Source organism: Podarcis filfolensis, assembly GCF_964270895.1.
Source record: "Podarcis filfolensis genome assembly, chromosome: 8".
Lineage (NCBI taxonomy): Eukaryota > Metazoa > Chordata > Lepidosauria > Squamata > Lacertidae > Podarcis > Podarcis filfolensis.
This window is the reverse complement of record NC_139611.1, coordinates 72,158,780-72,182,702: the sequence shown is the minus strand read 5'-3', so window position 1 is coordinate 72,182,702 and position 23,923 is coordinate 72,158,780. Positions and strand designations below refer to the sequence as shown.

The window sequence follows — 23,923 nt, the reverse complement described above, 5'->3', positions numbered from 1 at the left end:
AGCATGCAGATCACAGAGGCTGGATGTTCGGGAAATGGCTTCAATGTTAATGTGAGATCTTGCTCTGCGTTGCTATCAACTTGGGTGTGATAGTCTGATGTTTGCATACTTATTGGAAAATAAAACTACAGTGGTACCTCGGGTTACAGACGCTTCAGGTTACATATGCTTCAGGTTACAGACTCCGCTAACCCAGAAATAGTGCTTCAGGTTAAGAACTTTGCTTCAGGATGAGAACAGAAATCGTGCAGCGGCGGTGCGGCAGCAGCAGGAGGCCCCATTAGCTAAAGTGGTGCTTCAGGTTAAGAACAGTTTCAGGTTAAGAACGGACCTCCGGAATGAATTAAGTACTTAACCTGAGGTACCACTGTACTTTATTTTGAGGCGGTATTTGTGTGTATTCATGGAATGATTTTTTGGGACGCGGGTGGCGCTGTGGGTAAAACCTCAGCGCCTAGGACTTGCCGATCGTATGGTCGGCGGTTCGAATCCCCGCGGCGGGGTGCGCTCCCATCGTTCAGTCCCAGCGCCTGCCAACCTAGCAGTTCAAAAGCACACCTGGGTGCAAGTACATAAATAGGGACCGCTTACCAGCGGGAAGGTAAACAGCGTTCCGTGTGCTGCGCTGGCTCGCCAGATGCAGCTTGTCACGCTGGCCACGTGACCCGGAAGTGTCTGCGGACAGCGCTGGCTCCCGGCCTATAGAGTGAGATGAGCGCACAACCCTAGAGTCTGGCAAGGCTGGCCCGTACAGGCAGGGGTACCTTTACCTTTACGGAATTATTTGCAGACCCAGCAGATGGCAGTGTGGTGGAGAGTGTTTTGGCAGCTACAGTTTGGATACATTCAGAAAAATACAGCCTAGTGCAGCATTACATGTCTGTAAAGGTACATTCATGGAAAAAGAGATACATTTCAGTAAGGATACATTCAGATACATTCTTATACATTTCAGTGATAGCAAAAGGTAAAAAAGACACAGCAAAATGATACATTCAACGATACATGAAAAAGACACAGCATGCATTCTGATACATTTCAGTGATAGCAAAAGAAGGTAAAAAGGCACAGCAAAATGATTTATTCTCAAACGATGCATTCTGCAAGGCACAGTTCATTTTCTTGTGGGGTTTTTAAGGTAGAGCACTATAATTCTGATATTGGTAGGGTCATTTTCCTTTATTCCCCTCTCTGACCCTGACTCTCTTACGACAGCTGACACCTGCCTCTTTCTTATTGGCTGCTCCTCGCTATATAAGGCCTACCGTTGAGATGGTTTTGAGGCATTGTTTTATCTAGATGTGTGCTAAGGGTGGCCAGGTGGCCCTCCTTTATCTGACACAAAGTGAAGCTTTGCTGTGGTGTGTGTGTGTGTGTGTGTGTGTGTGTAAAAGCAGTGTTTAATTCTTTATCTGCCAGATTCCCCCTTGAACCTGTGCCCCAACACCGCCCTGCTTTTACCCCTTCCAGTGCTTCAGGTGCATGTTAACATCACCTTCCCAGGTTATAATAAATAGTTAGACTTCATAACACTAATAATAATAATAATAATATCCTCTGTGGGACATACCAGGAGAGGTGGTCCCATAGGTACGAGGGTCCTAGGCTGTATAGTAATAATAATAATAATTTATTTATACCCCGCCCATCTGGCTGAGTTTCCCCAGCCGCTCTGGGCGGCTCCCAATCAAGTATTAAAAACAATACAGCGTTAAATATTAAAAACTTCCCTGAACAGGGCTGCCTTCAGATGTCTTTTAAAGATAGGGTAGCTACTTATTTCCTTCACATCTGAAGGGAGAGTGTTCCACAGGGTGGGCGCCACTACCGAGAAGGCCCTCTGTCTGGTTCCCTGTAACCTTAGTTCTCGCAATGAGGGAACCGCCAGAAGGCCCTCGGCACTGGATCTCAGTGTCCAGGCTGAACGATGGGGGTGGAGATGCTCCTTCAGGTATACAGGACCGAGGCCATTTAGAGCTTTAAAGGTCAGCACCAACACTACAACATGTAGTTCAGGAGCTTACTTCATTTTTCATTTCCATCTCCAAAGAATGGATTCTCTAAAAATCCCCTCTCTTTTCCTCTTTTGTTTTGTTGATGGCCTATAGTTTCCCTCATAGGGGGAAGGATGGGAGAAATTTCTTCTGCAGCTTTAAGGGCAAGAGGGAATTTTTTAAATCTGCACGGGTGTGTGTTTGTGTGTAACACAATAGGAGGCAGACGGAGCTGGAAGAAAATGCCTGTAGAGAGAACGCCATTGGCTGCCAAGGGAACAAGGCAAGAAATGAGCTTTGTTTGGAGGATAAAAAAACAGAAACATGATCCAAGGAGGGCAGCGTCTGGCAAGAATCATCCTGCATGAGGCATCTGAAAATCCTGACAGGTTCCAAAATGCGTTCCTTCCATCCTAGGCAAAACTGGAGTTACCTGATGTGTGTTACAAGGAGGGTCATGACAAAGATCAGCAGCTACTACTGGCAGCCCAGGGTGCCAATTTGACTTCTGGGGGCTTCCTATCCAGCGCTTGAATGATAAGGTTCAGCATCAGCAGTCGGCTCAGAAGGGCTCCTAGCCAGCCCAGTCTGGCTGTGATGCTGCTCCTCACCTGTTCCCCAGAGGCTACTGCAGTGGTGGGCGGAAAGTTCTCAGTTCAGCTAACATCCTTAGGGGCCGCCCGCCATCTTTATTTATCCAAAATGGACAGGCCTCAACCCAAACTTCAAAAATGGCACTGAGGTGAGGGCCCAGTTGTCCCTCTCCTATCTACTCCTTTGAGCCTTGGACTTGCCGATCAGAAGGTCGGCGGTTCGAATCCCTGCGACGGGATGAGCTCCTGTTGCTCGGTCCCTGCTCCTGCCAACCTAGCAGTTCGAAAGCACGTCAAAATGCAAGTAGATAAATAGGTACCGCTCCGGCGGGAAGGTAAATGGCGTTTCTGTGCGCTGTTCTGGTTCGCCAGAAGCGTCTTAGTCATGCTGGCCACATGACCCGGAAGCTGTATCCCGGCTCCCTCGGGCAATAAAGCAAGATGAGCGCCGCAACCCCAGAGTCGGTCAGGGATCCCTTTACCTTTACGATCCTGCAGCTCACCACATTTTTGATGTGAACATGATGGACATATGGATGAGGGCCTCATCGAGGGCTGTCCCGAGACATCTTCCTGCTTAGGGTTACCGGGAATTGGAAGGGGGGTGGACCCCCCCCCCAAGCCTTGCCTCTCCACACTACGAGGCAAAGACAAAGATCTTCCACTGAACATTACCAAATGTAGCAAACTGATAAATGCATCTATGTACTGGCTCAATGGGAAAACTTTAGGAAGTCATGTAAAACCACTCCAGTGATGGATTTACACCATTCCAACGTTCTAATCAGAAGGAAAATGGCTACCAGAAGAGGAGCTTGGGAGAGAGCTAGGGGCAGCCATAATCCCTGAAGCGTGAGACCATGTACACAGCAGCCCCACTGCCTGGGTGATAATCCCTGGCATCTGGCACCTGAGTGCCAGACAGGTAGTCATCCCAATCACAATAGCAAACCCAGCCTCAATGGATTGGGGTCTCAGTCAAGAGGAAAGGGTGTGCTTAACTTGTCTGGGAAACAGGAACATGTAAATACCGTATTTTTCGCTCCATAACACGCAGATTTTTCCTCCTAGAAAGTAGGGGGAAATGTCTGTGCGTGTTATGGAGCGAATGCCTACAGATGGCGGGGGAATCTGCTGCAGTTGTGAGCAGTCCGTGGCTCGCTTTGAAACAGTAAGCGGCTCCTGTCAGCTAGCGGAGCCGGGGAGGAGGGAGAGAAGCAGAGCGGGGTTGGCTGCTTTAAAACAACCCCGTCCTCTATGTTCCTCTCTCCTCCCCACTGAGCTGCTATGTAGCAGCAAAGCTTTTCAGCCAGCCTAGCCGGGAGGAGGGAGAGAAGCAGAGCGGGGTTGGCTGCTTTAAAACAACCCCATGCTCTCTGTCCCTGCCTGCAGTTTTTTGCTGTCCGATTTTGGATTAGCCACTGTAGGGGCTGTGTGTGTGTGTGCTTGAGCTATCGTTCTCCTCCTCCTGCTTCCCGTTCACTCTCCCTGCGCCCCTGCGCTCTCCCTCCGACTTTAGGATTGACACTCTGTGTGTCTGTGTGTGTGTGAGAGGGCTCCTTCTCCTTCTCTTGCTTCCGTTCACTCTCCCTGCGCCCCTGCGACTTTAGAATTGACACTGTGTGTGTCTGTGTGTGAGAGAGGGCTCCTTCTCCTTCTCTTGCTTCCCGTTCACTCTCCCTGCGCCCCTGCGCTCTCCCTCCGTCTTTAGAATTGACACTCTGTGTGTGTGAGAGAGGGCTCCTTCTCCTTCTCTTGCTTCCCGTTCACTCTCCCTGCGCCCCTGCGCTCTCCCTGCGCCCCTGCGACTTTAGAATTGACACTCTGTGTGTCTGTGTCTGTGTGAGGGCTCCTTCTCCTTCTCTTGCTTCCGTTCACTCTCCCTGCGCCCCTGCGACTTTAGAATCGACACTCTGTGTGTCTCTGTGTGTGTGAGGGCTCCTTCTCCTTTTCTTGCTTCCCGTTCACTCCCCCAGCACCCCTGTGACTTTAGGGCCAGTTCTCTCTCTGCGTGTGTGTGTGTTTTGACCTCACTGCGCTTGTTGGGGGAGAGTGTTGGTCGCAATTTTTCTTGATTTGTCTCAGAGTGGTTACTATCATGGTTTCCTTGCCGGGGTGGAGGGAGAGACGCAGAGCCTGCTTGTTCTAAAGGAGCAAAGCCAGAGAGGAGCCTCTCCTGCATTATTAGCAGCATCCTTCTCCACACACCCCACGCGTGCTCCTTGTCCCTTGAGTTCTTTTCCTTCCCTCCCCACTTAAAATGTGGTTACAAAGCACGGATCCACATGGATCCTCAGGATTTTTGCACTAGGTCACCCCAAATTCACCATCAGATCACATAGCATATCCATGGCTACAGCCTGCACCAAAAAACACACGCACCCACTGTTTCATGGGGCTGCAATGGCGCAAAAACGTGGTTACAAAGCATGGATCCACATGGATCCTCAGGATTTTTGCATTGGGCTACCCCAAACTCACCGTCAGATCACATGTCTGGCCACAGCATGAACCACAAAAATCATACATCCACTGTTTCGTTTAGAATATTTTTTCCTTGTTTTCCTCCTCTAAAAACTACGTGCGTGTTATGGTCAGGTGCGTGTTATAGAGCGAAAAATACGGTACGTACCTTCCTTTTACCTAGTGGGTGTGAGGTGGAGGTGAAGGAAGGGAGAGGGGGCAAACCTTATACTCAGGTTTCTGCCAGAAGACACTTCCCAGTTTATGACATAGTTATGACAAAATGTATGATGTTTTTGCTAAGGGTGTTATGGGTAAAATGGGAAACTTATAAAAAGGGGAGTCATTCTTCTTTCTGCTTCTTCCATGTGGTAGTTTGAAGTCCTGTTGCAACAGTTCCTTGAATAAAGTTCAGGCCTACAGGCTGCTGTTTTGCTCCTATATTCTTGGCTGGTGTCTTTGTTTGGTAATCCAAGTGAGCCGGGGGAATTTTTCTTTAACATTTAGTCATCATAGCTCTGTGGTAGAACATCTGCTTTGCACGCAGAAGGGCTCAGATTCAACCCCAAGCATCTCCAGATTGGACTGCCTGGGACAGAACTCTGTCTCCAGCCAGCCACTGTCAGCCAGTGTAGTCATCACTGAGTTAGATGGCTCCTCAACGGCCTGAGTATAAGGCAGCATCTTATGGTGCCTGAGGACAAGATGGTGCTCTTCCCATTGATTTGAAGGTTATTGTGAAAAGGTTTGAAGAAACGAATAACAAATTATAAGGTAAAAGGTAAAGGTAAACTTACCTTACTTTCTTGTTGTTGTTAGCTACCTTACTTGCATCAAGAGATGGTCTTAAAATATATTGGAATAAATAGAGTTAATAAAAGTTTAATTAAAAAAATCTACAAGCTACCAGCCAGTATTTTATGCTGCAAATGTGCAGTATTTTATGCAGCCAGCTGCCTCCCAGCATACTGTGTTCAGCTAGCAAAATGTGGCCTCCCCTGCTGCAGCAAAGAATGGCAGGTCGAGATTTCAAGCAGGGACATAGCTGTCAACTTTTCCCTTTTATTGCGAGGAATCCTATTCAGAATAAGGGAATTTCCCTTAAAAAAGGGGGAAAGTTGACAGCTATGAGCAGGGGACAGGGAAGGGCCTCCACCATTCTACCCTGCCTCCGGGAGAGAAGAGCTGCAATGTGTCTTTGAGGATGAACTCAGTTGCCTTTGTGCTTTTTCTTATTGGGCAGGGATGGAAAAGGGGCGATGGTGGGAGCGGCTGCTCTCTTGCCCATTCCTGGCCTGATCTCCCCCCCACTTCCGCCCCACTGTCCCAATCCAGTTCAGGGTGGTGGTGCAGAGAACCAGGTAATCAGTAACTAAGTGTGTGTGTGTGTGGCCAAAGACTTCCCCCACCTGCACTTGAGCCTCCTCTGAAAAGCAGGCAGCTGGGTGATCCGCTGCCTTTCCCCCTTTCCTTTCCCCCACTCCTGCGCTCGCTGCGTGTACCAAGAGCTAAGTGACCCATTTGTTTTGGCAGTCTCTCCCTCTGCTCTGTACCCAGTCCCTGATGAAAGTCCTACTTGGTTATTACACACCACAGAATGTCGCATAGACAGTGGGAAAACAAAAAACGCAGAACAGCTAAGACAGATATACAGTTAAATTTATACGTGACACAGATGATTAATTCCAGAGGAGGAAAGGGAGCTGTATAATTTGCATCTGATTTTATGGTTATGTTCTTTAGATGAGTCAGTGATTTAAAATCTTTGACTCTATAGCTATATCAGCACAGTTAATTGTGCGGAGGTAAGAGACTGAGTTAACCTGGATGAGTGATGTCCGCTACCCTCAGTGAGTTAGGGATTTCTGCTGCAGGCAAAGACAGGCATCAGCAGATTGAGCAGAAAATATCAATAGTGGGTCCAATGGCCACAAAGGTGGTTTCTGGATGAGCTGTACAGTGAAATGAGGGGTAGATGGGGCTCATCAACCTGGGATGGTAGCCCATCTAGGAGAAAGAAATCTCTGGTCCTAAACCTCCACTGCCTTGAGGGATATCTACAGAAGAAGGAAAGGCTAGGGAGTAAACTCAACACAAATCTGGAGTGGAGTCCCTGAGACAGTTGGATAGTGTCTTGCACACTTCCTTCCAGCAACTCCTGCAGCCCAGCTGGTGCCAAATGTATTGCTCGTCTTTCCTTTGGACCACATCAGCCAGGCTGCATGGTGGTGTCTTATAATTTGGGTAGCCCAGGACCTCCATATACACAAAGTGACCCCCAGGGAGGGACAATGGAGTGGAGAGGCACACTCCATTTCCTCTTGAGACAGATAGATGCCAACAACCATTAATTATAATACTGTATTTTATTGTATTACACTTTGAATACTATGGAAGTAAAAGAAGCAAAGAAAAATACAATTAAGGAATCATACAGCATATCACAATTGCTACAACTGCAATAAAATTTATTAAGTGGTCCGCCAAGACCCTCAGCGATATTAAGGTGGTCCATTGGCACATCGCCCCAAGGAATCCTGGGAATTGTAATTTGTTAAGGATGCTGGGAAATTGTAGCTCTGCGATAGGTAAACTAGAACTCCCATGACTTTTTGGAGGGTGGGGGGAGCGTGTTTTGAATCTGCTGTAAAGGTATGTATCATGTTTCACAATGGGCAAAATGAATGCTTGCTTTTGGGGGGAGTAATATCCATTTCCATTTGGTTTTTAAAAAATGTTTTTAATACTGAAATATTGCACACAGTAATATTTCTGTAACAAAGGCTGCCAAGACCTCTCTCTATAAAAAAAGAATTGGGGTCCGTATTAGTTAGCATGACGGGCGTTCCTTTTCCAACTGGATATTTTACATCAGGCTCCGACATGTCTTGGGCCTGACCTGATCTCACCCAGATCAAAGCTCCATCCCATTGACCCACACAGCCTGTTTGCTCTCACTTTCCTCGCTGGGCGACGTTTGCTGGAACTGGGGGAGCGTGAAGGCACGAGGGAAGCGGCTGGAGGAAGAGGAGGTCCTGATGAACCTGCGCCTGGGGGCTGGGATTGTTCCTGCGTCTTTGTGTGTGTGCACAGAGAGAGAGAGAGAGTCTCTTCTCCTTTGGAGAGGCTCCTGAGTTGCAGGTGCGACGTGAGCCGCAGACAATGGGCGCTTTGAGAAAGGAGGCCGCGCTATGGGGGCGGGGAAGCGGCGCGCGAGCTTCGGGTCTGGCGATCTCCAAAAGCTAGAGCGCAGGGCCGAGTTAGAAAAGAGCAGCCTTTTCCCTTTACAAACACCTTTCCATCCATTCAAACACCACCGCATTCCGTTGATTCAAACCCTTTGGAGAGATCTTCTTCGCCATCGGATTTTGTTTCAGGCTGAAGCTCGCGCCTCCCTGCAGGATAATAGCAGGCGAGCGTGCTCTCAGGAGGAAAAAGAATGAAAAGGGAGGGTGGCCCGCTGTAAAGCACAAACGCACCGTCCCAATATCGTCATTTGGTCACCAAACAAGCCCATTTCTCCCGCCAGGGCTTAATGCTCCAAATGTAGGACGGATACCTGGACTAAAGGGACTCATGAGCGCGTGCAGAGTGCATTCCCCTGACCGCTCCCTAACTCCAGAAAATCCCCAGCGGTTAGGGAGGAAGGACTTACAGTCTTTCTCAACCTGTGGGTCCCCAGATGTTGTTGAACTACAACTCCCATCACCCCTAGCTAGCAAGGCCAGAGCTCAGGGATGATGGGAGTTGTAGTCCAACCACATCTGGGGACCCACAATTTGAGAACTGCTGGAAGGCGATACAATGAAAAAGAAGAAGATATGTTGCTTCCAGGCCGACTTTAGCCCCAGCATATTTTTTTCTACAAAGGAATTAACCTCTGATCACAAACGTCGCATTCAGACGCCAGGAACATCGCTGGTTGGTCGCCGTTGGAGACACAAACTGTGTCGGACTAGGTCAGAGATGGGAAACCTTTGGTCTTCCAGATGTTGTTGGACTACAGTTCCCATCATCCCTGGCCGCTGGCCACCTTTGCTTGAAGCTGAGTTGGACTCCAGCAACATCTGGAGGGCCACAGGTTCCCCATCCTTTGGCCAGTGTTCCCCAAACTTGGGTCGCCAGTTGTTTTTGGACTACAGTTCCCATCATCCCTTATCACTGGTTCTGCTGGCTAGGGACAATGGGAGCTGTAGTCCAAAAGCAGCTGGAGGCCAAAATTTGGGAAACCCTGGACTTAAACGGACCCATGGTTTGATCCAACAGTTCTTTATTTCCGTCAACCCTCACTATCCCGGGCCACTTTTGAAAGGGACCCAGGTGTCCTGTCATGGCTTTTTTTTAAAGAACTCACTTTCAAGGCTGGGAATGGATCCCAGGAATCCGGGTCTCCCCCTTCCTCTGAAAACCCCAAACACCGTCTCCCTCTCTGTGTCTGTCAGGCTGTTTCCCTCCCCTCCAGCCCTAAAAAAACCTTCACGCTTTCTTTAGCTGGGGATGGGATCCGGACGCGTCAAGCCCCTCCCACCTGTTAGCCACACCCACCGCGTGTTCTCTTCCCCTCCCCACCCCCCCCCGGCTCCTTCCCTCCCACCGCCCCTCCGTCTGGCAGGTGTCTGCACAGCTGCAAAGGGGCCGTCGCGCCCGGGTCCCCCCTCCCGGCTCCTCCCGGGTTGCTAGCCCTTCCCCTCCTCCTCCCGCCGCCCCAGGTGGGGAAGCTGCCTTGCGCAAGGAAGCACTTCTGAGCCCGGGAGACCTGCCCTGTCTCTGGCTCTTCAGCCATGAAGATCGCGCCCCCCTTAGCGGGAAGGCAAGTACCCCGGTGAGGGCAGCGAGGTAAGAGGGGCTTCTTTCCCTTCCGCGGTTGCTACTTCGCGAACCCCATTCCACAGGGAAGTGGGGAGCAGAATTTGAACGCTGCCCTGCTTTGTCAACCCGTGTGTTCCTCCACCTCCTTCTGGACACCCCACAATTCCACCCCCACCCCGGGGCTTGTCGGCATATGATCACATTGATATTCTTATTTTTTGAATATTTCCATGGGCTACTTGCCGTTTCACAGTGGATTCCAGTTTGGGCAGAATGCACCACATTTCGATTTGCCTACTTTGCTTTCCCGCTATACCCTCCAGTTAAACTTTTTTTGGGTTATCGCATTCGATCTGAACAGTTTCTCTGGCCTGTTCTGAATTTCTGAACGTGACGCTATTTGTTTGGGGTTGACTTGGTCCGACAGGTTTGAAAATGTGTGGATATCTAGATGTTAAAATCTCTGGCTTGCCTCCAGCTGAAGGAACTTAAATTAATCATGCCCGTTAACTTCAATAGGTCTACCCTGAGTAGGGCTAGTATTGAATGCAACCCAAAGTGTGCTCCTCCCCTTTTAAATGAAGGATTGGGGATTAAGGAATGTTCTATCTCCATGGGTGTAGCCAGGATTTTTGTGGGGGGTGGCAGGCCTTTTGTGGGGGGGGGGCAGAACCTCCGTTAGCTATGTATTTTTATGTGTTCTTACTGATTTAGGGAGAGGGACGCGGGTAGTGTTGTGGGTTAAACCACAGAGCCTAGGACTTGCCGATCAGAAGGTCGGCGGTTCGAATCCCCGCGACGGGGTGAGCTCCCATTGCTCGGTCCCAGCTCCTGCCAACCTAGCAGTTCAAAAGCACGCCAAAGTGCAAGTAGATAAATAGGTACCACTCCGGCGGGAAGGTAAACGGCGTTTCCGTGAGCTGCTCTGGTCTGGTTCACCAGAAGCGGCTTAGTCATGCTGGCCACATGACCCAGAAGCTGTACGCCGGCTCCCTCGGCCAATAAAGCGAGATGAGCACCGCAACCCCAGAGTCGGTCACGACTGGACCTAATGGTCAGGGGTCCCTTTTCCTTTACCTATTGATTTAGGGAAGCAGCTGCCCCCACCCCCCATGTATATCTCATTGTTAATATCCTTTAATTCTTTAGTAGAAAGATTGCTCCAGAATGTTTCTCGATAGCCTCCTATAATAAATTACTCCCTTGCCACATCCCATGTCTTTTGAATTAATAAATTACAATTTTTCTGAATTAATTAATTCACTGCCTTCTCCTTCTCCTAAGATAATACAGGGCAGTTTGGGCAATACCCTTGGGTGAGCTTCCTTCTTTGGTGGTGGGGTCGTGGTGAACTGAGAGCAGGTGGGGGGCACAGTTGTCTGAGACGGTTTACCATTTTAATTCCCCACAATGCCCTGGAGCAATGCTACCTTGAGGGCATTGTGGGAAATTAAAATGGTGGCTCGACCCAGACCCCACCGGCATGATTTGAAACAGTCTCATACCACTTTAAACAGTCACTGCTTCTTCCAAAGCACCCTGGGAAATATAGCTTTTGTTAAGGGTGCTGAGAGTTGTTAGAGACCCATATTCCTTTCACAGATCTGCAATTTTCAGAGTGATTTAACTATCAATCCCTCTTTACGGGAAACTCTAGAAATTGTAGCTCTCTGAGGGGGAATAGGGGTCTCCTAGCAACCCTCAGCACCTTTAACACACTACAACTCCCAGGGTGTTTGGGGGGAAGAGTTGACTGTTAAAAGTGGATGTGTGTGTGTGTGTGTGTGTGTGTGTGAATTTGAGCCTTTTGCTCCTTTGGAACCAACTCTGGTCACATGGCCAGCAACGCTGAGTAGGGAACCTGCATAATAACTACAGTCATACCTCGGAGTCTGTTCCGGAAGTCCGTTTGACTTCCGAAATGTTCAGAAACCGAAGCATGGCATCTGATTGGCCGCAGGAAGCTCCTGCAGCCAATCAGAAGCTGCAGAAGCCCCGTCGGACATTCGGCTTCCAAAAGAATGTTCGAAAACAGGAATACTCACTTCTGGTTTTTAATCGTTTGGGAGCTGGAACGTTTGACTCGCAAGGCGTTTGGGAGCCGAGGAACGACTGTATTTTTGTTTGGAAAACTGATGGATATACACAGAAAGATCGCATTGTTGCCTATTCAGGGTATTAGGCCAGGGACCTCTGGATCAGGGAAGACAAGCTGACACAGTCACCTCCCTGACTCCCATCAGCCTGGAACACCCCAAACCAAAGGAGGTACTGGGCACTTCTGCATTGATGGGACGAGGACTTATATGGGATGGTGAACTCATGGTCCTCAGTTAGTTATTGGGACTAAGAACAAAGAGATCTTTGTCTTTCAACCAGTCTTGGACAGGACAGTCCTTTGAACAGGATGCCTTCAGAAGAGAACAGGGATGTGAAACTCAAGCCTGGAGGCTGCATGTGTCCCTCTAGGTCTCTCTGCCTGGTCTTTGGGACTCTCTCTTTGCCACTTCTCCACCGGCTGTGCTTCACACCCTAAAGGGGTTTTGCCTGGCTGGAATGTGTCTTTGAGCTCTGTTATGCTTCTTTGCTAGCCTGGATTGAGGATAGAGAGGGGTGTGTAGAAATTAGCCTGCTGTGTAAAGGTAAAATGAACTTTGGTTGCTCTGGCCCCCAGAAGGTCATACAGATGGGCATGTGGTCCTCACCCAGAAAAAAAGGTTCCTTACACCTGAAACAGAGGACTGTCATCTTGAAAGCCCTTCAAATAGAAGACAATGTCTTCTGTAAAGTAGGACACATGCCCCCCCCACCTGCCTAGCACTTTCTTCTGGGTGTTCCCATGGGTGAACATTGTCTATAGGAAAGTGCCTGCAGAAAGTTACTTTGATAACATTGTTCCTGGTAATGCAGATTCCCTTGGGGCATTATAATTCCTGAACTGTATGATGCTCCCTCTTGGGTTCCAGACTGAACTCTCATTTCTAACAAGGGACATTTCTGGAGGGGTTAGAAAACAGTCTTCTGTGCTCGCGGCTGGGACATCGGTGCGCTGCTGGGAAATTGAACTTATCTTTGATGTCCTTGTTTGGAAAGTGACTCATCAGAGTGAAGTAAAGGTGAACCAAAAAATTGGAACACATTTCTGCAAGGCTGCCAGAAAATGAAATAAAAGTCCAGCACATTACTGCCCAGTCCTTTTAAACCCCACCCCCCGCTCTATAATGCACAATAATCACATGTAATTTTACAGTTAGATCATACTTCATATGGCCATAATTAGAGGTTCATTTGTTTCATATTGATTGCTGAGCAATGAAGATGGTAACCATTTTCCCCTGCTGATTGGATCTTTCCTTCTCATAGCTGCTAATATCTGTTTATTATATTTTGTATATCTTATTCTTCTTCACAATCATTAAGTGTGAAACTTTCCTCTTTTCCTGCAGCTTTGCTATTAAAATGCAAGCAGTTAGTAGCATTTGAGAGACCAGGGCAAAAGAACCTTGGCTAATACCTGTGTTGTGTATTGCCAATACCATCGTTAAAGGGTCTAAAAGTAGATGGGTGTCTACTATTGCTCTAATTTCTTGCTTAATTTCCATCCAGAAGTCTTCGATCACCTCACAGTACTTTGGGCAGCTTTGCATCTCCAACAGCGGCCAGACATTGTCGTGCAAACCAGGCCTATAAGTCTTAAGTCAAGAGAGCTATCCCTGTACTGTTGATATCTCTCTTACAAGAGGCTGTGTCCTCCTGTGGGGCCAAGTCTTCTCTATGTAGCATCAGTCCACCATCAGTACACCGGCTGAGAGATCCACATGTGTACATGCTCCCCTGCCCCCAAGCAGCTGGGAATGCTGCCTAAGTGTTTAGCATTTTTAGTGTTCAGTGGGTGAAGGCTGGAGAGACCAGGATTCAGATTCTGATTCGGTCCTGATGCTACCTGCGTGACCTTGGGCTAGTCACACTTTCTCAGCTCAACCTACCTGTGGAAATAATATGGGGGAACCATGTGTGCCACCCATTGTTCTGCGGAGGAGAAGTAGAGTCAGCGTGTGTGATGGTGATACTCTGATCACTACTTTCTTTTCTTTTTTTCTTTTTCAAATTGATATTTTATTGAAAAAAAATTCTGTTATAAAGCAACAAAGTGATACAAAATGAAAAAAGAACAAAACACAAAACTGTGTTAAGGGGAAAAAACCATTATACGAATACAGTCTTACCTTGGTTCGCCAATGCCTTGCGACTTGAACGTTTTGGCTCCCGAACGTCACAAACCTGGAAGTAAGTGTTCCGGTTTGTGAACGTTTTTTGGAAGGTGAACATCCGGTGCAGATTCCGACTGAGTGCAGGAAGCTCCTGCAGCCAATCGGAAGCTGGGCATTGGTTTTCGAACATTTTTGGAAGTTGAATGGACTTCCGGAATGGATTCTGTTCGAGAACCAAGGTACGACTGTATATACCAAAATACCCTAACCCATACATTCTTTTATAAACTTGCTATTATTATCCTAATACTCATGTAAATATTAAAAGCATACTACATTTTGCATGAATTCGTTCCAAAAATTGTTGTATTTATCCAAGTGGAGTCTACGTCTGTAAGCAGCCCGTTCGTAGGTTGCAAGTGTTATCATATTATCAAACCACTGATTAAGGGAGATCATGTCTTTATTCTTCCAGTTCACCAACATCAATTTCTTGGCTACCATTAGAGCACGTAAAATCCATTTTTGTTGTCCTGTTGTTAACTTCCATATAGTGGGTATATGGCTCTGAACTACCACTACTTTCTTTGCATGCTCAATGGAAAGGTGGGCGGTGCTGTGGCTCCAGGATTTCGGGGGCCCTTGGTCTTGGCACCCACAGCACAGCCTTGCAACCTGTAAGAGCTGGAACATGCAAACTTGAGAATCTGCTTAGGGTATATCTGATGTTCTTGACTACTCTGTGCAAACTATAAATGGCAGCCCTGTTAGGTCAGCAGGCTCTCTGTTGATCTCAGGGTCCTGGCAGGTGCCCAACTTTGCCTCCTTCTCGACTCAGCCCTGGCAGATGGGTTCAAGGTTTCTTGAGGCTTATATTCATCTTTTGTTGCCTATAGGGCTTCCAGACTCCCCCCAGCCCCGTAAAAAAGGCCTCCTCTCCTGGAAGACCTGAATTTCGGAAAGGAGGATCCAGCAGGTTTGATGATTAACCAGTTCTGAAATGGCTGAAAAAGATGGTGAGTTGCAATTTTTTTTTTTGAAGGCCCTAGAACCTCCCATGCCTTTTCCCATTTAACTCCAGGCTTTCCTCCCCAGCACCCCCACCCCTCACTCAGCCAGAGCAGGACTTAAACATTAACATTTCTGGCTGATTCCTGCTGCCCTGGGAAAGGCAGTGAGGTCATGTGCCCATTAAGTGACCTCTTGGCACCCTCTCTCTAGGTTTTTGTTCCGTTCGGAGGTGGGCAAATTCCACAGGGTGAGTTGTGTTAGGTTTGCTGCAGGTGACTCTATGCTGCAGCAAAGAGTGTTTCTTGTTCTTGTTTGTAAGTGACGCCTGTGAGCCTCTATAGAGTCCTTAGAGCAGAGATTAATCCAGCTCTGATTTACTCGACCCTGTCCTTGTCTTGGCTTCCACCAATGACAGTATATAAGACTCATACCTTTCTATGTATTAAGCCAGACAGACTGTTGAGTAGTAGCAACCTTTTTCATCCATACTGAAGGCTCCTTGGATTCCCAGAGCCTGATTTTCTGACAAAGGTCTTTTTAGTGGTGGCACCTGTTTTCAGAGGGTGGAGCTACCTCAGGTGTGTTTTTACACACTGGTCAGTGAAAATGTCTCTCTTTATCAAGGCTTTAGAAAACCAACTCCATATCTGTGTTGTTGCTGTTAGTTTTATGGCTTCGCCACCTTTGCTGTAAATTTTAATTGGTGTTGTGAGTGATCATCGTGGTGGGTAGCTGAGTGAAAATGTATTATTATTATTATTATTATTTAAATTTGTATACTGCCCTATGTAGTCCAGCAATGTCTGGAGAGTCACCTGTTTGCCAGACCCACTGGAAAGAAGCCACTACAGCAGCGGTGAAGAACCTTCAGCCCTTGAGCCTAATAAGGCTGCCCAGGCCACACCATTTGGCCTGCAAGGACTTTTGGACAATGCTCCACCCAGGGCCGTCTTAAGCATATCTGGTGCCATGGTGCAAAGATCCCTCCACACGCCCCGCCCCCCATTTCCCAGAGTTGTCAACCTTTTCCCAAGCCTCTGTGGAGATCGCTCTCCTCCCGCGGAGGCTTGGGAAGGAAGCTGCATGCCCGCCAGCCATATGGTTGATGGGGCACAGCTGGTGGGCGTACAGGGAAAGGGGAGGCTGCCGGCAAAGCTGTGCAGTTCCCCACTCACTGGAGCACCCCTGAGAGGCTGGCACCCTGGCACAATGCGCCACTAAGCCCAATGGGAAAGATGGCTCTGGCTCCACCTACCTCCACTACACCTGACACTACTTACAATGTCAGATGTGATGAAGATAAAGACATGGCTCAGCCAAAAGGGGATTTGTGGGCAACGCCAATCAGCTCTGAAGAGCATTTTGCAAGGGGTTTCACAAGAACTGACAATCAGATCATAGTCTGCAAGGACTGCCCATTGGTGTCTGGTGGAGAACTTTGCGATGGCAAGCAATTATCCAGAGCCCTTTGCAAAGCCTCTACAAGACCCAACAACCAGCTGATTGTAAGGTCTTGCAGAGTGCATTTGAAAGCTTTTGCCCCCATCGTTTGATTTCAAACCAGATGGGCAGAAAAGGATCTCCCGACATCATTGTGATGTCAGGTGATTGATAAATTTGGCCCTGCATGTGAGGAGATGCGTCCCGCAAAAACAGATCCAATTCCCAATTCCTGCAACCCCACTACTTTTCTTCTTAGTCTGGGGGCAAAGCAGAGAGGCACATGAGTAGTGGTCTCCCACTGAGCCAGGTGATAATGAAAACCTGATTTCTATTTCATTTGAAGCTGAAATGATTACCTGCATGTGAAGCTCATTGATTTCAGTTCTAACAGCTTGCCTAAGCTGAAGTCAAAGTGATTTTGACCACATCCTGCTGCTGCTGTTTTGCAATCCTCCCTAAATTACAGGCAGGTGCCAGTTTGCATAACTTCAGGAGAGGTGTTAAGGTTATAGCTAACTAGCTAGCAGGAATGCATGCACAATAAAGACCTAAGAATGTTTCCCTGGTTGTCCAGCCAATTCCTGCTTCTAGAGCAATTAATAGCAGCTCCAGGGTATGGTACTTGAAAATACCAAAGGGTGTGCCTCCTCTTTCCCTATTTGCTGCTCTGACGCAGCAGGAAACAGAAAAAATATAGCTGCAAGCCATCCCGTACCTCGGCGTTGATCATCTAGCTCTTTCCAAGTGGTATGTAGGTCCTGGGCAGTAGTACTGCCAGATAATGGGAGAGGCTCCTGGCTCTGTTTCCTAACCAGTGAAAAAGAGGTGGGGGCAAAGGCCTCCAGTTATTACAGTGCCCCATGCACTTGTTGAGAATTGCTACTGCAGTGTGCCTTTAAGGAGCAATCTGTTGCAAAACACATCCGGCAGGGAACAAGACTTCTTTCAAGAACATGGAGTTCCCCCCTTGTTAAGTTTGCCTGCCAGTGAGTGATGCATCTGTGGTTTTGTAGTTGGCTTTTTGCTGTCTAACCATCTCTCTCTGCCTTCCAGGGGGCCTGAAACGACGCAACTGGACTTTGCCAAAGGTGGTGGCTGTAGTAGCCAGCGGCTTCCTTCTCTTGGCTGCGATCGGAGTTGGGAGCTGGGCTATAGGTGAGAGTCTTTGCAGGGCTGGAAGAGGCTGTTCACACGACACGGTGCACATTAAAAACCAGTGATCCTAGTTGCAGGGTGTGTGTGCCTTTTATATGTATGTTTCCGTGTGCAAGGAAAGGGCACTCTATCCAATTCTATCCAGCCCAGGAGGCCTTTCAGTAGTTGCCCCAAAACTCTTCCCATAAAAGATTCCATCTCTTTTCAAGTACGCTGTAGGAAACAGCTGTAATTTTAACACCAAATGCAACACCAAACAGGGTAAGAACAAATCCCGGAGTAGGAATCACATACAGCTGAAAACCACTGGTTAAAAAACAGGGCAAATGTATCAGATTCAATGCCAGGCTATTTCTGGAGAAATGGCAAACCCTATAGTGTAAGGGTGGTGCTGGAGGAGACGCTTGAGAGTCCCATGGACTGCAAGAAGATCAATCATGTCCATTCTTAAGGAAATCAGCCCTGGGTGCTCACTGGAAGGACAGATCCTGAAGCTGAGGCTCCAATACTTTGGCCACCTCATGAGAAGAGAAGACTCCCTGGAAAAGACCCTGATGTTGGGAAAGATGGAGGGCACAAGGAGAAGGGGACGACAGAGGACGAGATGGTTGGATAGTGTTCTCGAAGCTACCAGCATGAGTTTGACTAAACTGCGGAAGGCAGTGGAAGACAGAAATGCCTGGCGTGCTCTGGTCCATGGGGTCACGAAGAGTCGGACACGACTAAACGACTAAACAACAACAACATAGTGTAAGGGAGTTTCTGAGCGGGCAGCAGTATCCCAGTGGTATGAATTCCTGTAGAAGATGGCTCTGCTGGAGCGCTCCCAAAGCCATTGAGGAGCCAAAGTCAGCTTTGGGTTTGGAACCCGATAGTACTACACCTAAGGAACCCACAGCAGGACCTGCAAACATGGTGAAGACTGTGACAAACCATATCTGAGCTTCAGACAGAAAGCTGATAGTTGTTGACTTCACCACCACATGGTAATGGACCATGTAAAAGGACCAAGCCGTTCTTCCACAGTCTTACTGGAAAGTATGTGCTGAATTTGCTGTGGATGATGTTCAAGACATTGCTGCCTACTGCCATGTGAAATGCAGGCCAACGTCCCAGTGTTACAAGAAAAACCAAAAGGTGCATGGATTGTCTGAAGCAAACAAGCAGAAGCTGGAAGGAACCCTACAGTAACCACAGATTTCTGTGTCATAAAGTGCTGACGGTTAAATGATACCCTTTTCTGCATAATGAACTGATCAAGTTAGAATAAGTGCCCCGATGAGCTTTTGTCGCTCTGTCCTGTAAATGAGAAGAATAAAAATGTATAAAATGGCAAAAAGAGGAGGGGGGAGGAAGAAAGAAAGAAGATGAATCTACCAATCCTAGCATTGCGTGGACAGGCGGAGTCCCCAGATCCCGAGCGGTCCCCCCGTCATGTGGAATAACGACTCAAGACAATGTGCTATGGGATTAAATTGGCCACAACTTTATTAAATTTCAAATGTGGGTAGACCTTGGCTCAGGCATTGGGTGTTATCCCTCCCCAGTCCCCAGCCGGGGACCTAGGGAGCATCAGGGTTATCCAGTGTTTGTGGGGGGGATGGGCCGGCTCTGGAGAACATATGTTCAAGCAGAGATAGCCGCTCCCGTTACGCCGCCGCCGCAGGGGAGAGCAATGACGACCTTTCGGCGTACGGTCAAAGCCTCCCTTCAGAAACCCCTTTAACGGGGAACCCTGGTATCGCCGCTGCAAAGAGGAAGATAGATTAAAGGATTCCGCCCAAGGCCTGATACCGCCACCCGAGCCCGCAAAGATTGCCGTCTTGTCGCCAAGACTACCTCCCTCTATTGTGTGGGCAGGTAATCCCTCCCCTACCTGGCCTGATCTCCTTGGCAACGCTTCCCCCAGGTGGGATTGGACAGCTGACTGTGGTAGGCGGAGACCACCAGGTATCCCACCTGAGGGAAGGCGTCCACGCAAAGGTCGCCCCCCGTTTTATGCGGGGAGCGGTCATTGCCTCCTATCTAGGGTTGCGATATTTCAAAAAGTGAAAATCTGGACAGAAAAGTTGTTTTGTTGAGCTTTTTTTTTAGTTTTGCCCAAAGTTGTTGCGCAAAAAATTGAACATTTAGAGCTATTTTTAAGGGAAATTACCAAAACCAACATTGCTAACATGGGTTGCCATATGTCCGGATTTTCCCAGACGTTGAAACAACTTTCGTCTGGACACTGTTTCTGACGACCAATTGCTGGCTATGTCTGGGAAATTTCGGACAAATATGGCAACCCTACTCCTTAAGATGAATTCTGTTCAAACTCAGGGGTGGGCAACCTACGACCTTAGGGCCACTTCTGGCCCACAGCCTAACTTCGTGCGAATACAAGGAGGGGGGTGGGAAAGGGAGTGGCTAAGAGAGAGAAAATGGGGTACCCTTTGCACTTTTGACTCTAGCCCCACCCACCACTGGCATGGGGACCCCAACTGATTACTCCCAAGAGAATGAGACCCTTCACAAAAAAATTAAAAATGTTTCCCACTTCTGCTCTAACTTCACCTTCCTGTCTCTCCATTGCAGTGGTTTCTGTGCTCAGAAGTGAAGGTGAAAGCCTGTATGTTGGTGAGTGTTTGCAAGAGAGCTGTGGCCTCTCTTTTTACATACGGCATCATGTCATAGGGTCCAGTTTACTGGTCTTTTCTAAATCCCTGATCATATTAATTACTTACACAATGCTTTCCCCCAGCATCCCATGTGCCTTTTCTCAACCACCCCCAACAATAGCCCTGTAGGGCAGGCCAGTCTTATATTTCTTTCCTGTACCTTAAAGGCCTAATTTTTCAGCAGAGGTTTGATGGGAACAGTGCACAGGCCACATTCCCATCATGACTTCAAAGCGTTACACTATCTCTTTAAACAGTCATGGCTTCCCCCAAAGAATTCTGGGAACTTTTGTTTGTTAAAGGTGCCGAGCATTGTTGGGAGAGACCCCTGTTCCTCTCACAGCTGCAGTTTCCAGAGTGGTTTAGCAATACATTTCTTTTCACAGGGAACTCTGGTATGGAAATAGGGGTCTACTAACAGCTCGCAGCACCCCTAGCAAACTCCTCCTCCCAGAATTCTCTGGGAGAAGCCATGACGGTTTAAAATGGTATCATAGCCCTTTAGGCACGAATGGGGCCAAAGTTAAAATCAGGCAATTCACTCCCACAAGATAAAGCGATGCCTACCAATTTGGGTGGTTTTGAAAAGGGGTTTAGACAAATTCATTGAGGATATGCTATCAATGGCAGCAGGCCTCTGAAAACAGCAGTGGGAGAGAGATGTTGTCTTTCCGCCTGGCTTGCGGACTAAATATGAAAAAGGATACTGGGCTAGCTAAGACCTTTGGTCTGATCCAACAGGGCTCCTCCTAAGTTCAGTCCTGAGGTAAATGTGGGGAATTGTGTGAGAATCCATTCAACTGAATTATCCCCAAATGCTGATGCCATGGCGCACCAAATTAAACATTCATTCAAGATTGTTCCTATATGGATAATTTAGGCCATCTGCTATCAGCTGAAGCACGAAATCTAGGCCTGAACTTACTGTACACATGCCTATATAGTTGCTCATCGTGCCAGGTAGATTTCATTGCACAACGGGAGTATTTGTGGGAGCTCTCAGGAGCCGAGCTAGGAAATTTAGGGGTGAAGTCAATACTAGTCCTTGCCCATTGAAACGGATGTGCACAACTAACTTGGAGTCATTTATCTCTGTGGGTCTGCTGTGAGGAGAAACTAGCTGTTAATTAACACGTCATACTTCTAATTTGGCTGCGCCATGGCGCCTCATACAAGCGGGAGATGCCACCATGAATTAGGAAAGGATTGGTCAGTGTTGGGCTGCAGCAAAGGTGGGGTGAAGTGTGGGCATATCCTGCCAAGATCTCACACCTTTGTTTGGTCAACGCAGTCCAGGTGAGCTCCGGCGACCTGCGCCTCACTGTGTACGATGAGAATGAAGGGAGGTGGAGGCTGCTCTGTTCGTCGTCCTTCGATGCCCAAGTGGCCACCCTCAGTTGCGAGGAGATGGGATTTGTCAGGTACTTCGAGATAATGGTAATGGCTGAGGTGACTAAGGGTGAGTGAGAGAAGCATCGGCAGAGGAGGCCTTTTGGAGCAGAAGTTTAGAAGAGGGAGCCTTGCCGGCCCACCTTGTCACATAAGAGGGAGAAAACCTGCACCAGCTGAGATGCTCTCTTCTACGTAGTACACAGGACCGCCCCCCCCTTTAACTTGGCTGTCATAATTTTATCCATTTCACAAAAAAATTTACACTGCTTCATTGTAATGAAGCCTTACAGCAGTTTGCAAAAAAGAATAAAACCACCAGTAAAAAATAATTATTTAAAACCTAAAAAAAAAATAAGTAAATGATAAGTTAAAAACCTGATTAAGACGCATGCCAGCATTCAACATAACCGATGCTCACATGGGTCTGTAGCCCTTTCCAGGCATTAACTGCATGTAGGGCTTTTCACCTGTGGAAAGGGAAATAGGGCTGTACCATCAACTGCATCCCAGCGCTGTAACCCCTGCCGGCTCTGCATTTAGCTCAGGTGTCTGAGAACTTCCCTTTGCAGATGGCCACACTGATCACATAGACACTGAGGACACATCCCCTTGTTTCTGCACATGAGAACTATAGCTGCATTCAGTGTGTGAGAAGAGCTTTGGAGCCACTGGCCACTGGTAGAACTTGTGTGAGAGGTGAGACCAGTTGAGAGATGTAGGTAGGGGTGATCCGGTCTAAGGAGCCTTGGAAAATGGATGGGATGGGACATGCTTCCTCCCCAAACTGTTGGGCTGAACCAAATGGTCATGTTTGAGTCTTGTTTTGCTCACCCCAAAGAGTGGATGGTGTTCAGGGCATGATCAAAGCAGCCTGCAGGATGCTCTTCCCCTGAGCCAGAGAAGGGAGGCTCAGTGCCAGAGCACCTGCTTTTGGTGCAGAAGGCGGCAGGATGAATCCCTGGCATATTTAGCTCAAAAGCAGCCAATATTGAGCAGCCGTATTCTGCTCTAAAGCTTTAGCATTGGAGAGGGTTGGACTAGATGACTCCTTGGGGGTAGCTTCCAACTCTATGATTCTATGGAAACCATGGAGGGAGAGGGCGGTAAGTTGGCGCTTTCTAGATCTTGTTGGACACCAGTTCCCATCAGCCCCAGCTAGCATGGCCAGTGGTCAAGGATGATGGGAATTCAACAATACGTGGAGAACCTCAAGAGGTATTGGAGAACAGGGCTGAGAGAGTCTTCTGCCCAGGTGGGTGACTCAATCTAGAGTTAGGGCAATGCTTCCTGTAGTGGTCACATGGGCGATCCTGGCCACTCAGGGGCCCTTCTAAGGCAAGCATAGTCAAACTCGGCCCTCTAGATGTTTTGGGACTACAACTCCCATCATCCCTCGCTAACAGGACCAGTGGTCAGGGATGGTGGCAGTTGTAGTCCCAAAACATCTGGAGGGCTGAGTTTGCCTATGCCTGTTCTAAGGCAACCTCTTTCATTGCCCTTTAAGAACGATCCTTGAAAATGCACTAAGAGGGTGGGGGAGATCTCTCTCAGTTCTGGTGCTGGGATGTAGGCATGGCTGTTGCATTGATACTGACCCCCTCTGTGTTTGCCTGCCTTTAGGTCTCTCTCCTATTCAGTTCTGGCTGCTGACAGAGCAGGGGCCAATGGGACATCGGGCTATTTCTGCGTGGACGAGTCCCGCCTACCTTTTGCACGAAGGCTGAGTGAGGCCATTGTGGTGTGGTAAAGTACAAGATGGACTAGGGTGGGAGTTGAAATCCAGAAATGTCTGAAGGCCACAGAATCAAAGCCGAAAACCCTAGCACTAGGCTAGGTTTCCACAGTACCCCATATCTTTTGTCGAGCTGGGGGTGGGGGTGGGGTAACTTAAACACGTTGCAGAGTTCCCAAAAAATAGACCAGAGGCAATTATATTTCATCCATCAGAGCTTTATTGCTACTGAAAGCAGATGAGCATAATGGTCACAAATCCAATACATTCAGAAATGGCACAGTCCATAAGAAATCCAGTTGCAGCACTTACAAAAACTTATAAACTTATAACAAGACTAAAACTTAACACTAAGCATACTATGTACAGAACACCACACCAGAAGGAAGAGAGATAGAAAGAGAAAGTAAGTAAGCCCCAGGCTCCTTCTGGCCTATATTTATAGTCAGCATGACCGTAA

At 48.1% G+C, this 23,923-nt stretch overlaps 2 protein-coding genes across 3 annotated transcripts in view; both read left to right on the top strand.

Moving 5' to 3' along the window:
- Nucleotides 1–23,923, top strand: part of LOC310769052 (membrane-spanning 4-domains subfamily A member 4A-like) — a 639,318-nt gene that overhangs the window by 174,676 nt on the left and 440,719 nt on the right. The gene's annotated exons all lie outside the window — the stretch shown is intronic.
- The window catches only part of HPN (hepsin), a 32,961-nt gene continuing 14,643 nt past the window's right edge, over nt 5,606–23,923 (top strand). The window contains exons 1-6 of one of the 2 annotated variants that reach the window (XM_083627598.1): nt 5,606–5,824; nt 14,967–15,086; nt 17,578–17,679; nt 20,257–20,298; nt 21,631–21,760; nt 23,352–23,474. In XM_083627598.1, coding sequence (XP_083483724.1) covers nt 15,071–15,086; nt 17,578–17,679; nt 20,257–20,298; nt 21,631–21,760; nt 23,352–23,474 — 413 coding nt within the window. In that variant the 5' untranslated portion in view covers nt 5,606–5,824; nt 14,967–15,070. Of the gene's footprint in view, nt 5,825–9,658; nt 9,887–14,966; nt 15,087–17,577; nt 17,680–20,256; nt 20,299–21,630; nt 21,761–23,351; nt 23,475–23,923 lie in introns of those variants that run through there. The other variant, XM_083627597.1, reaches the window with a different exon arrangement.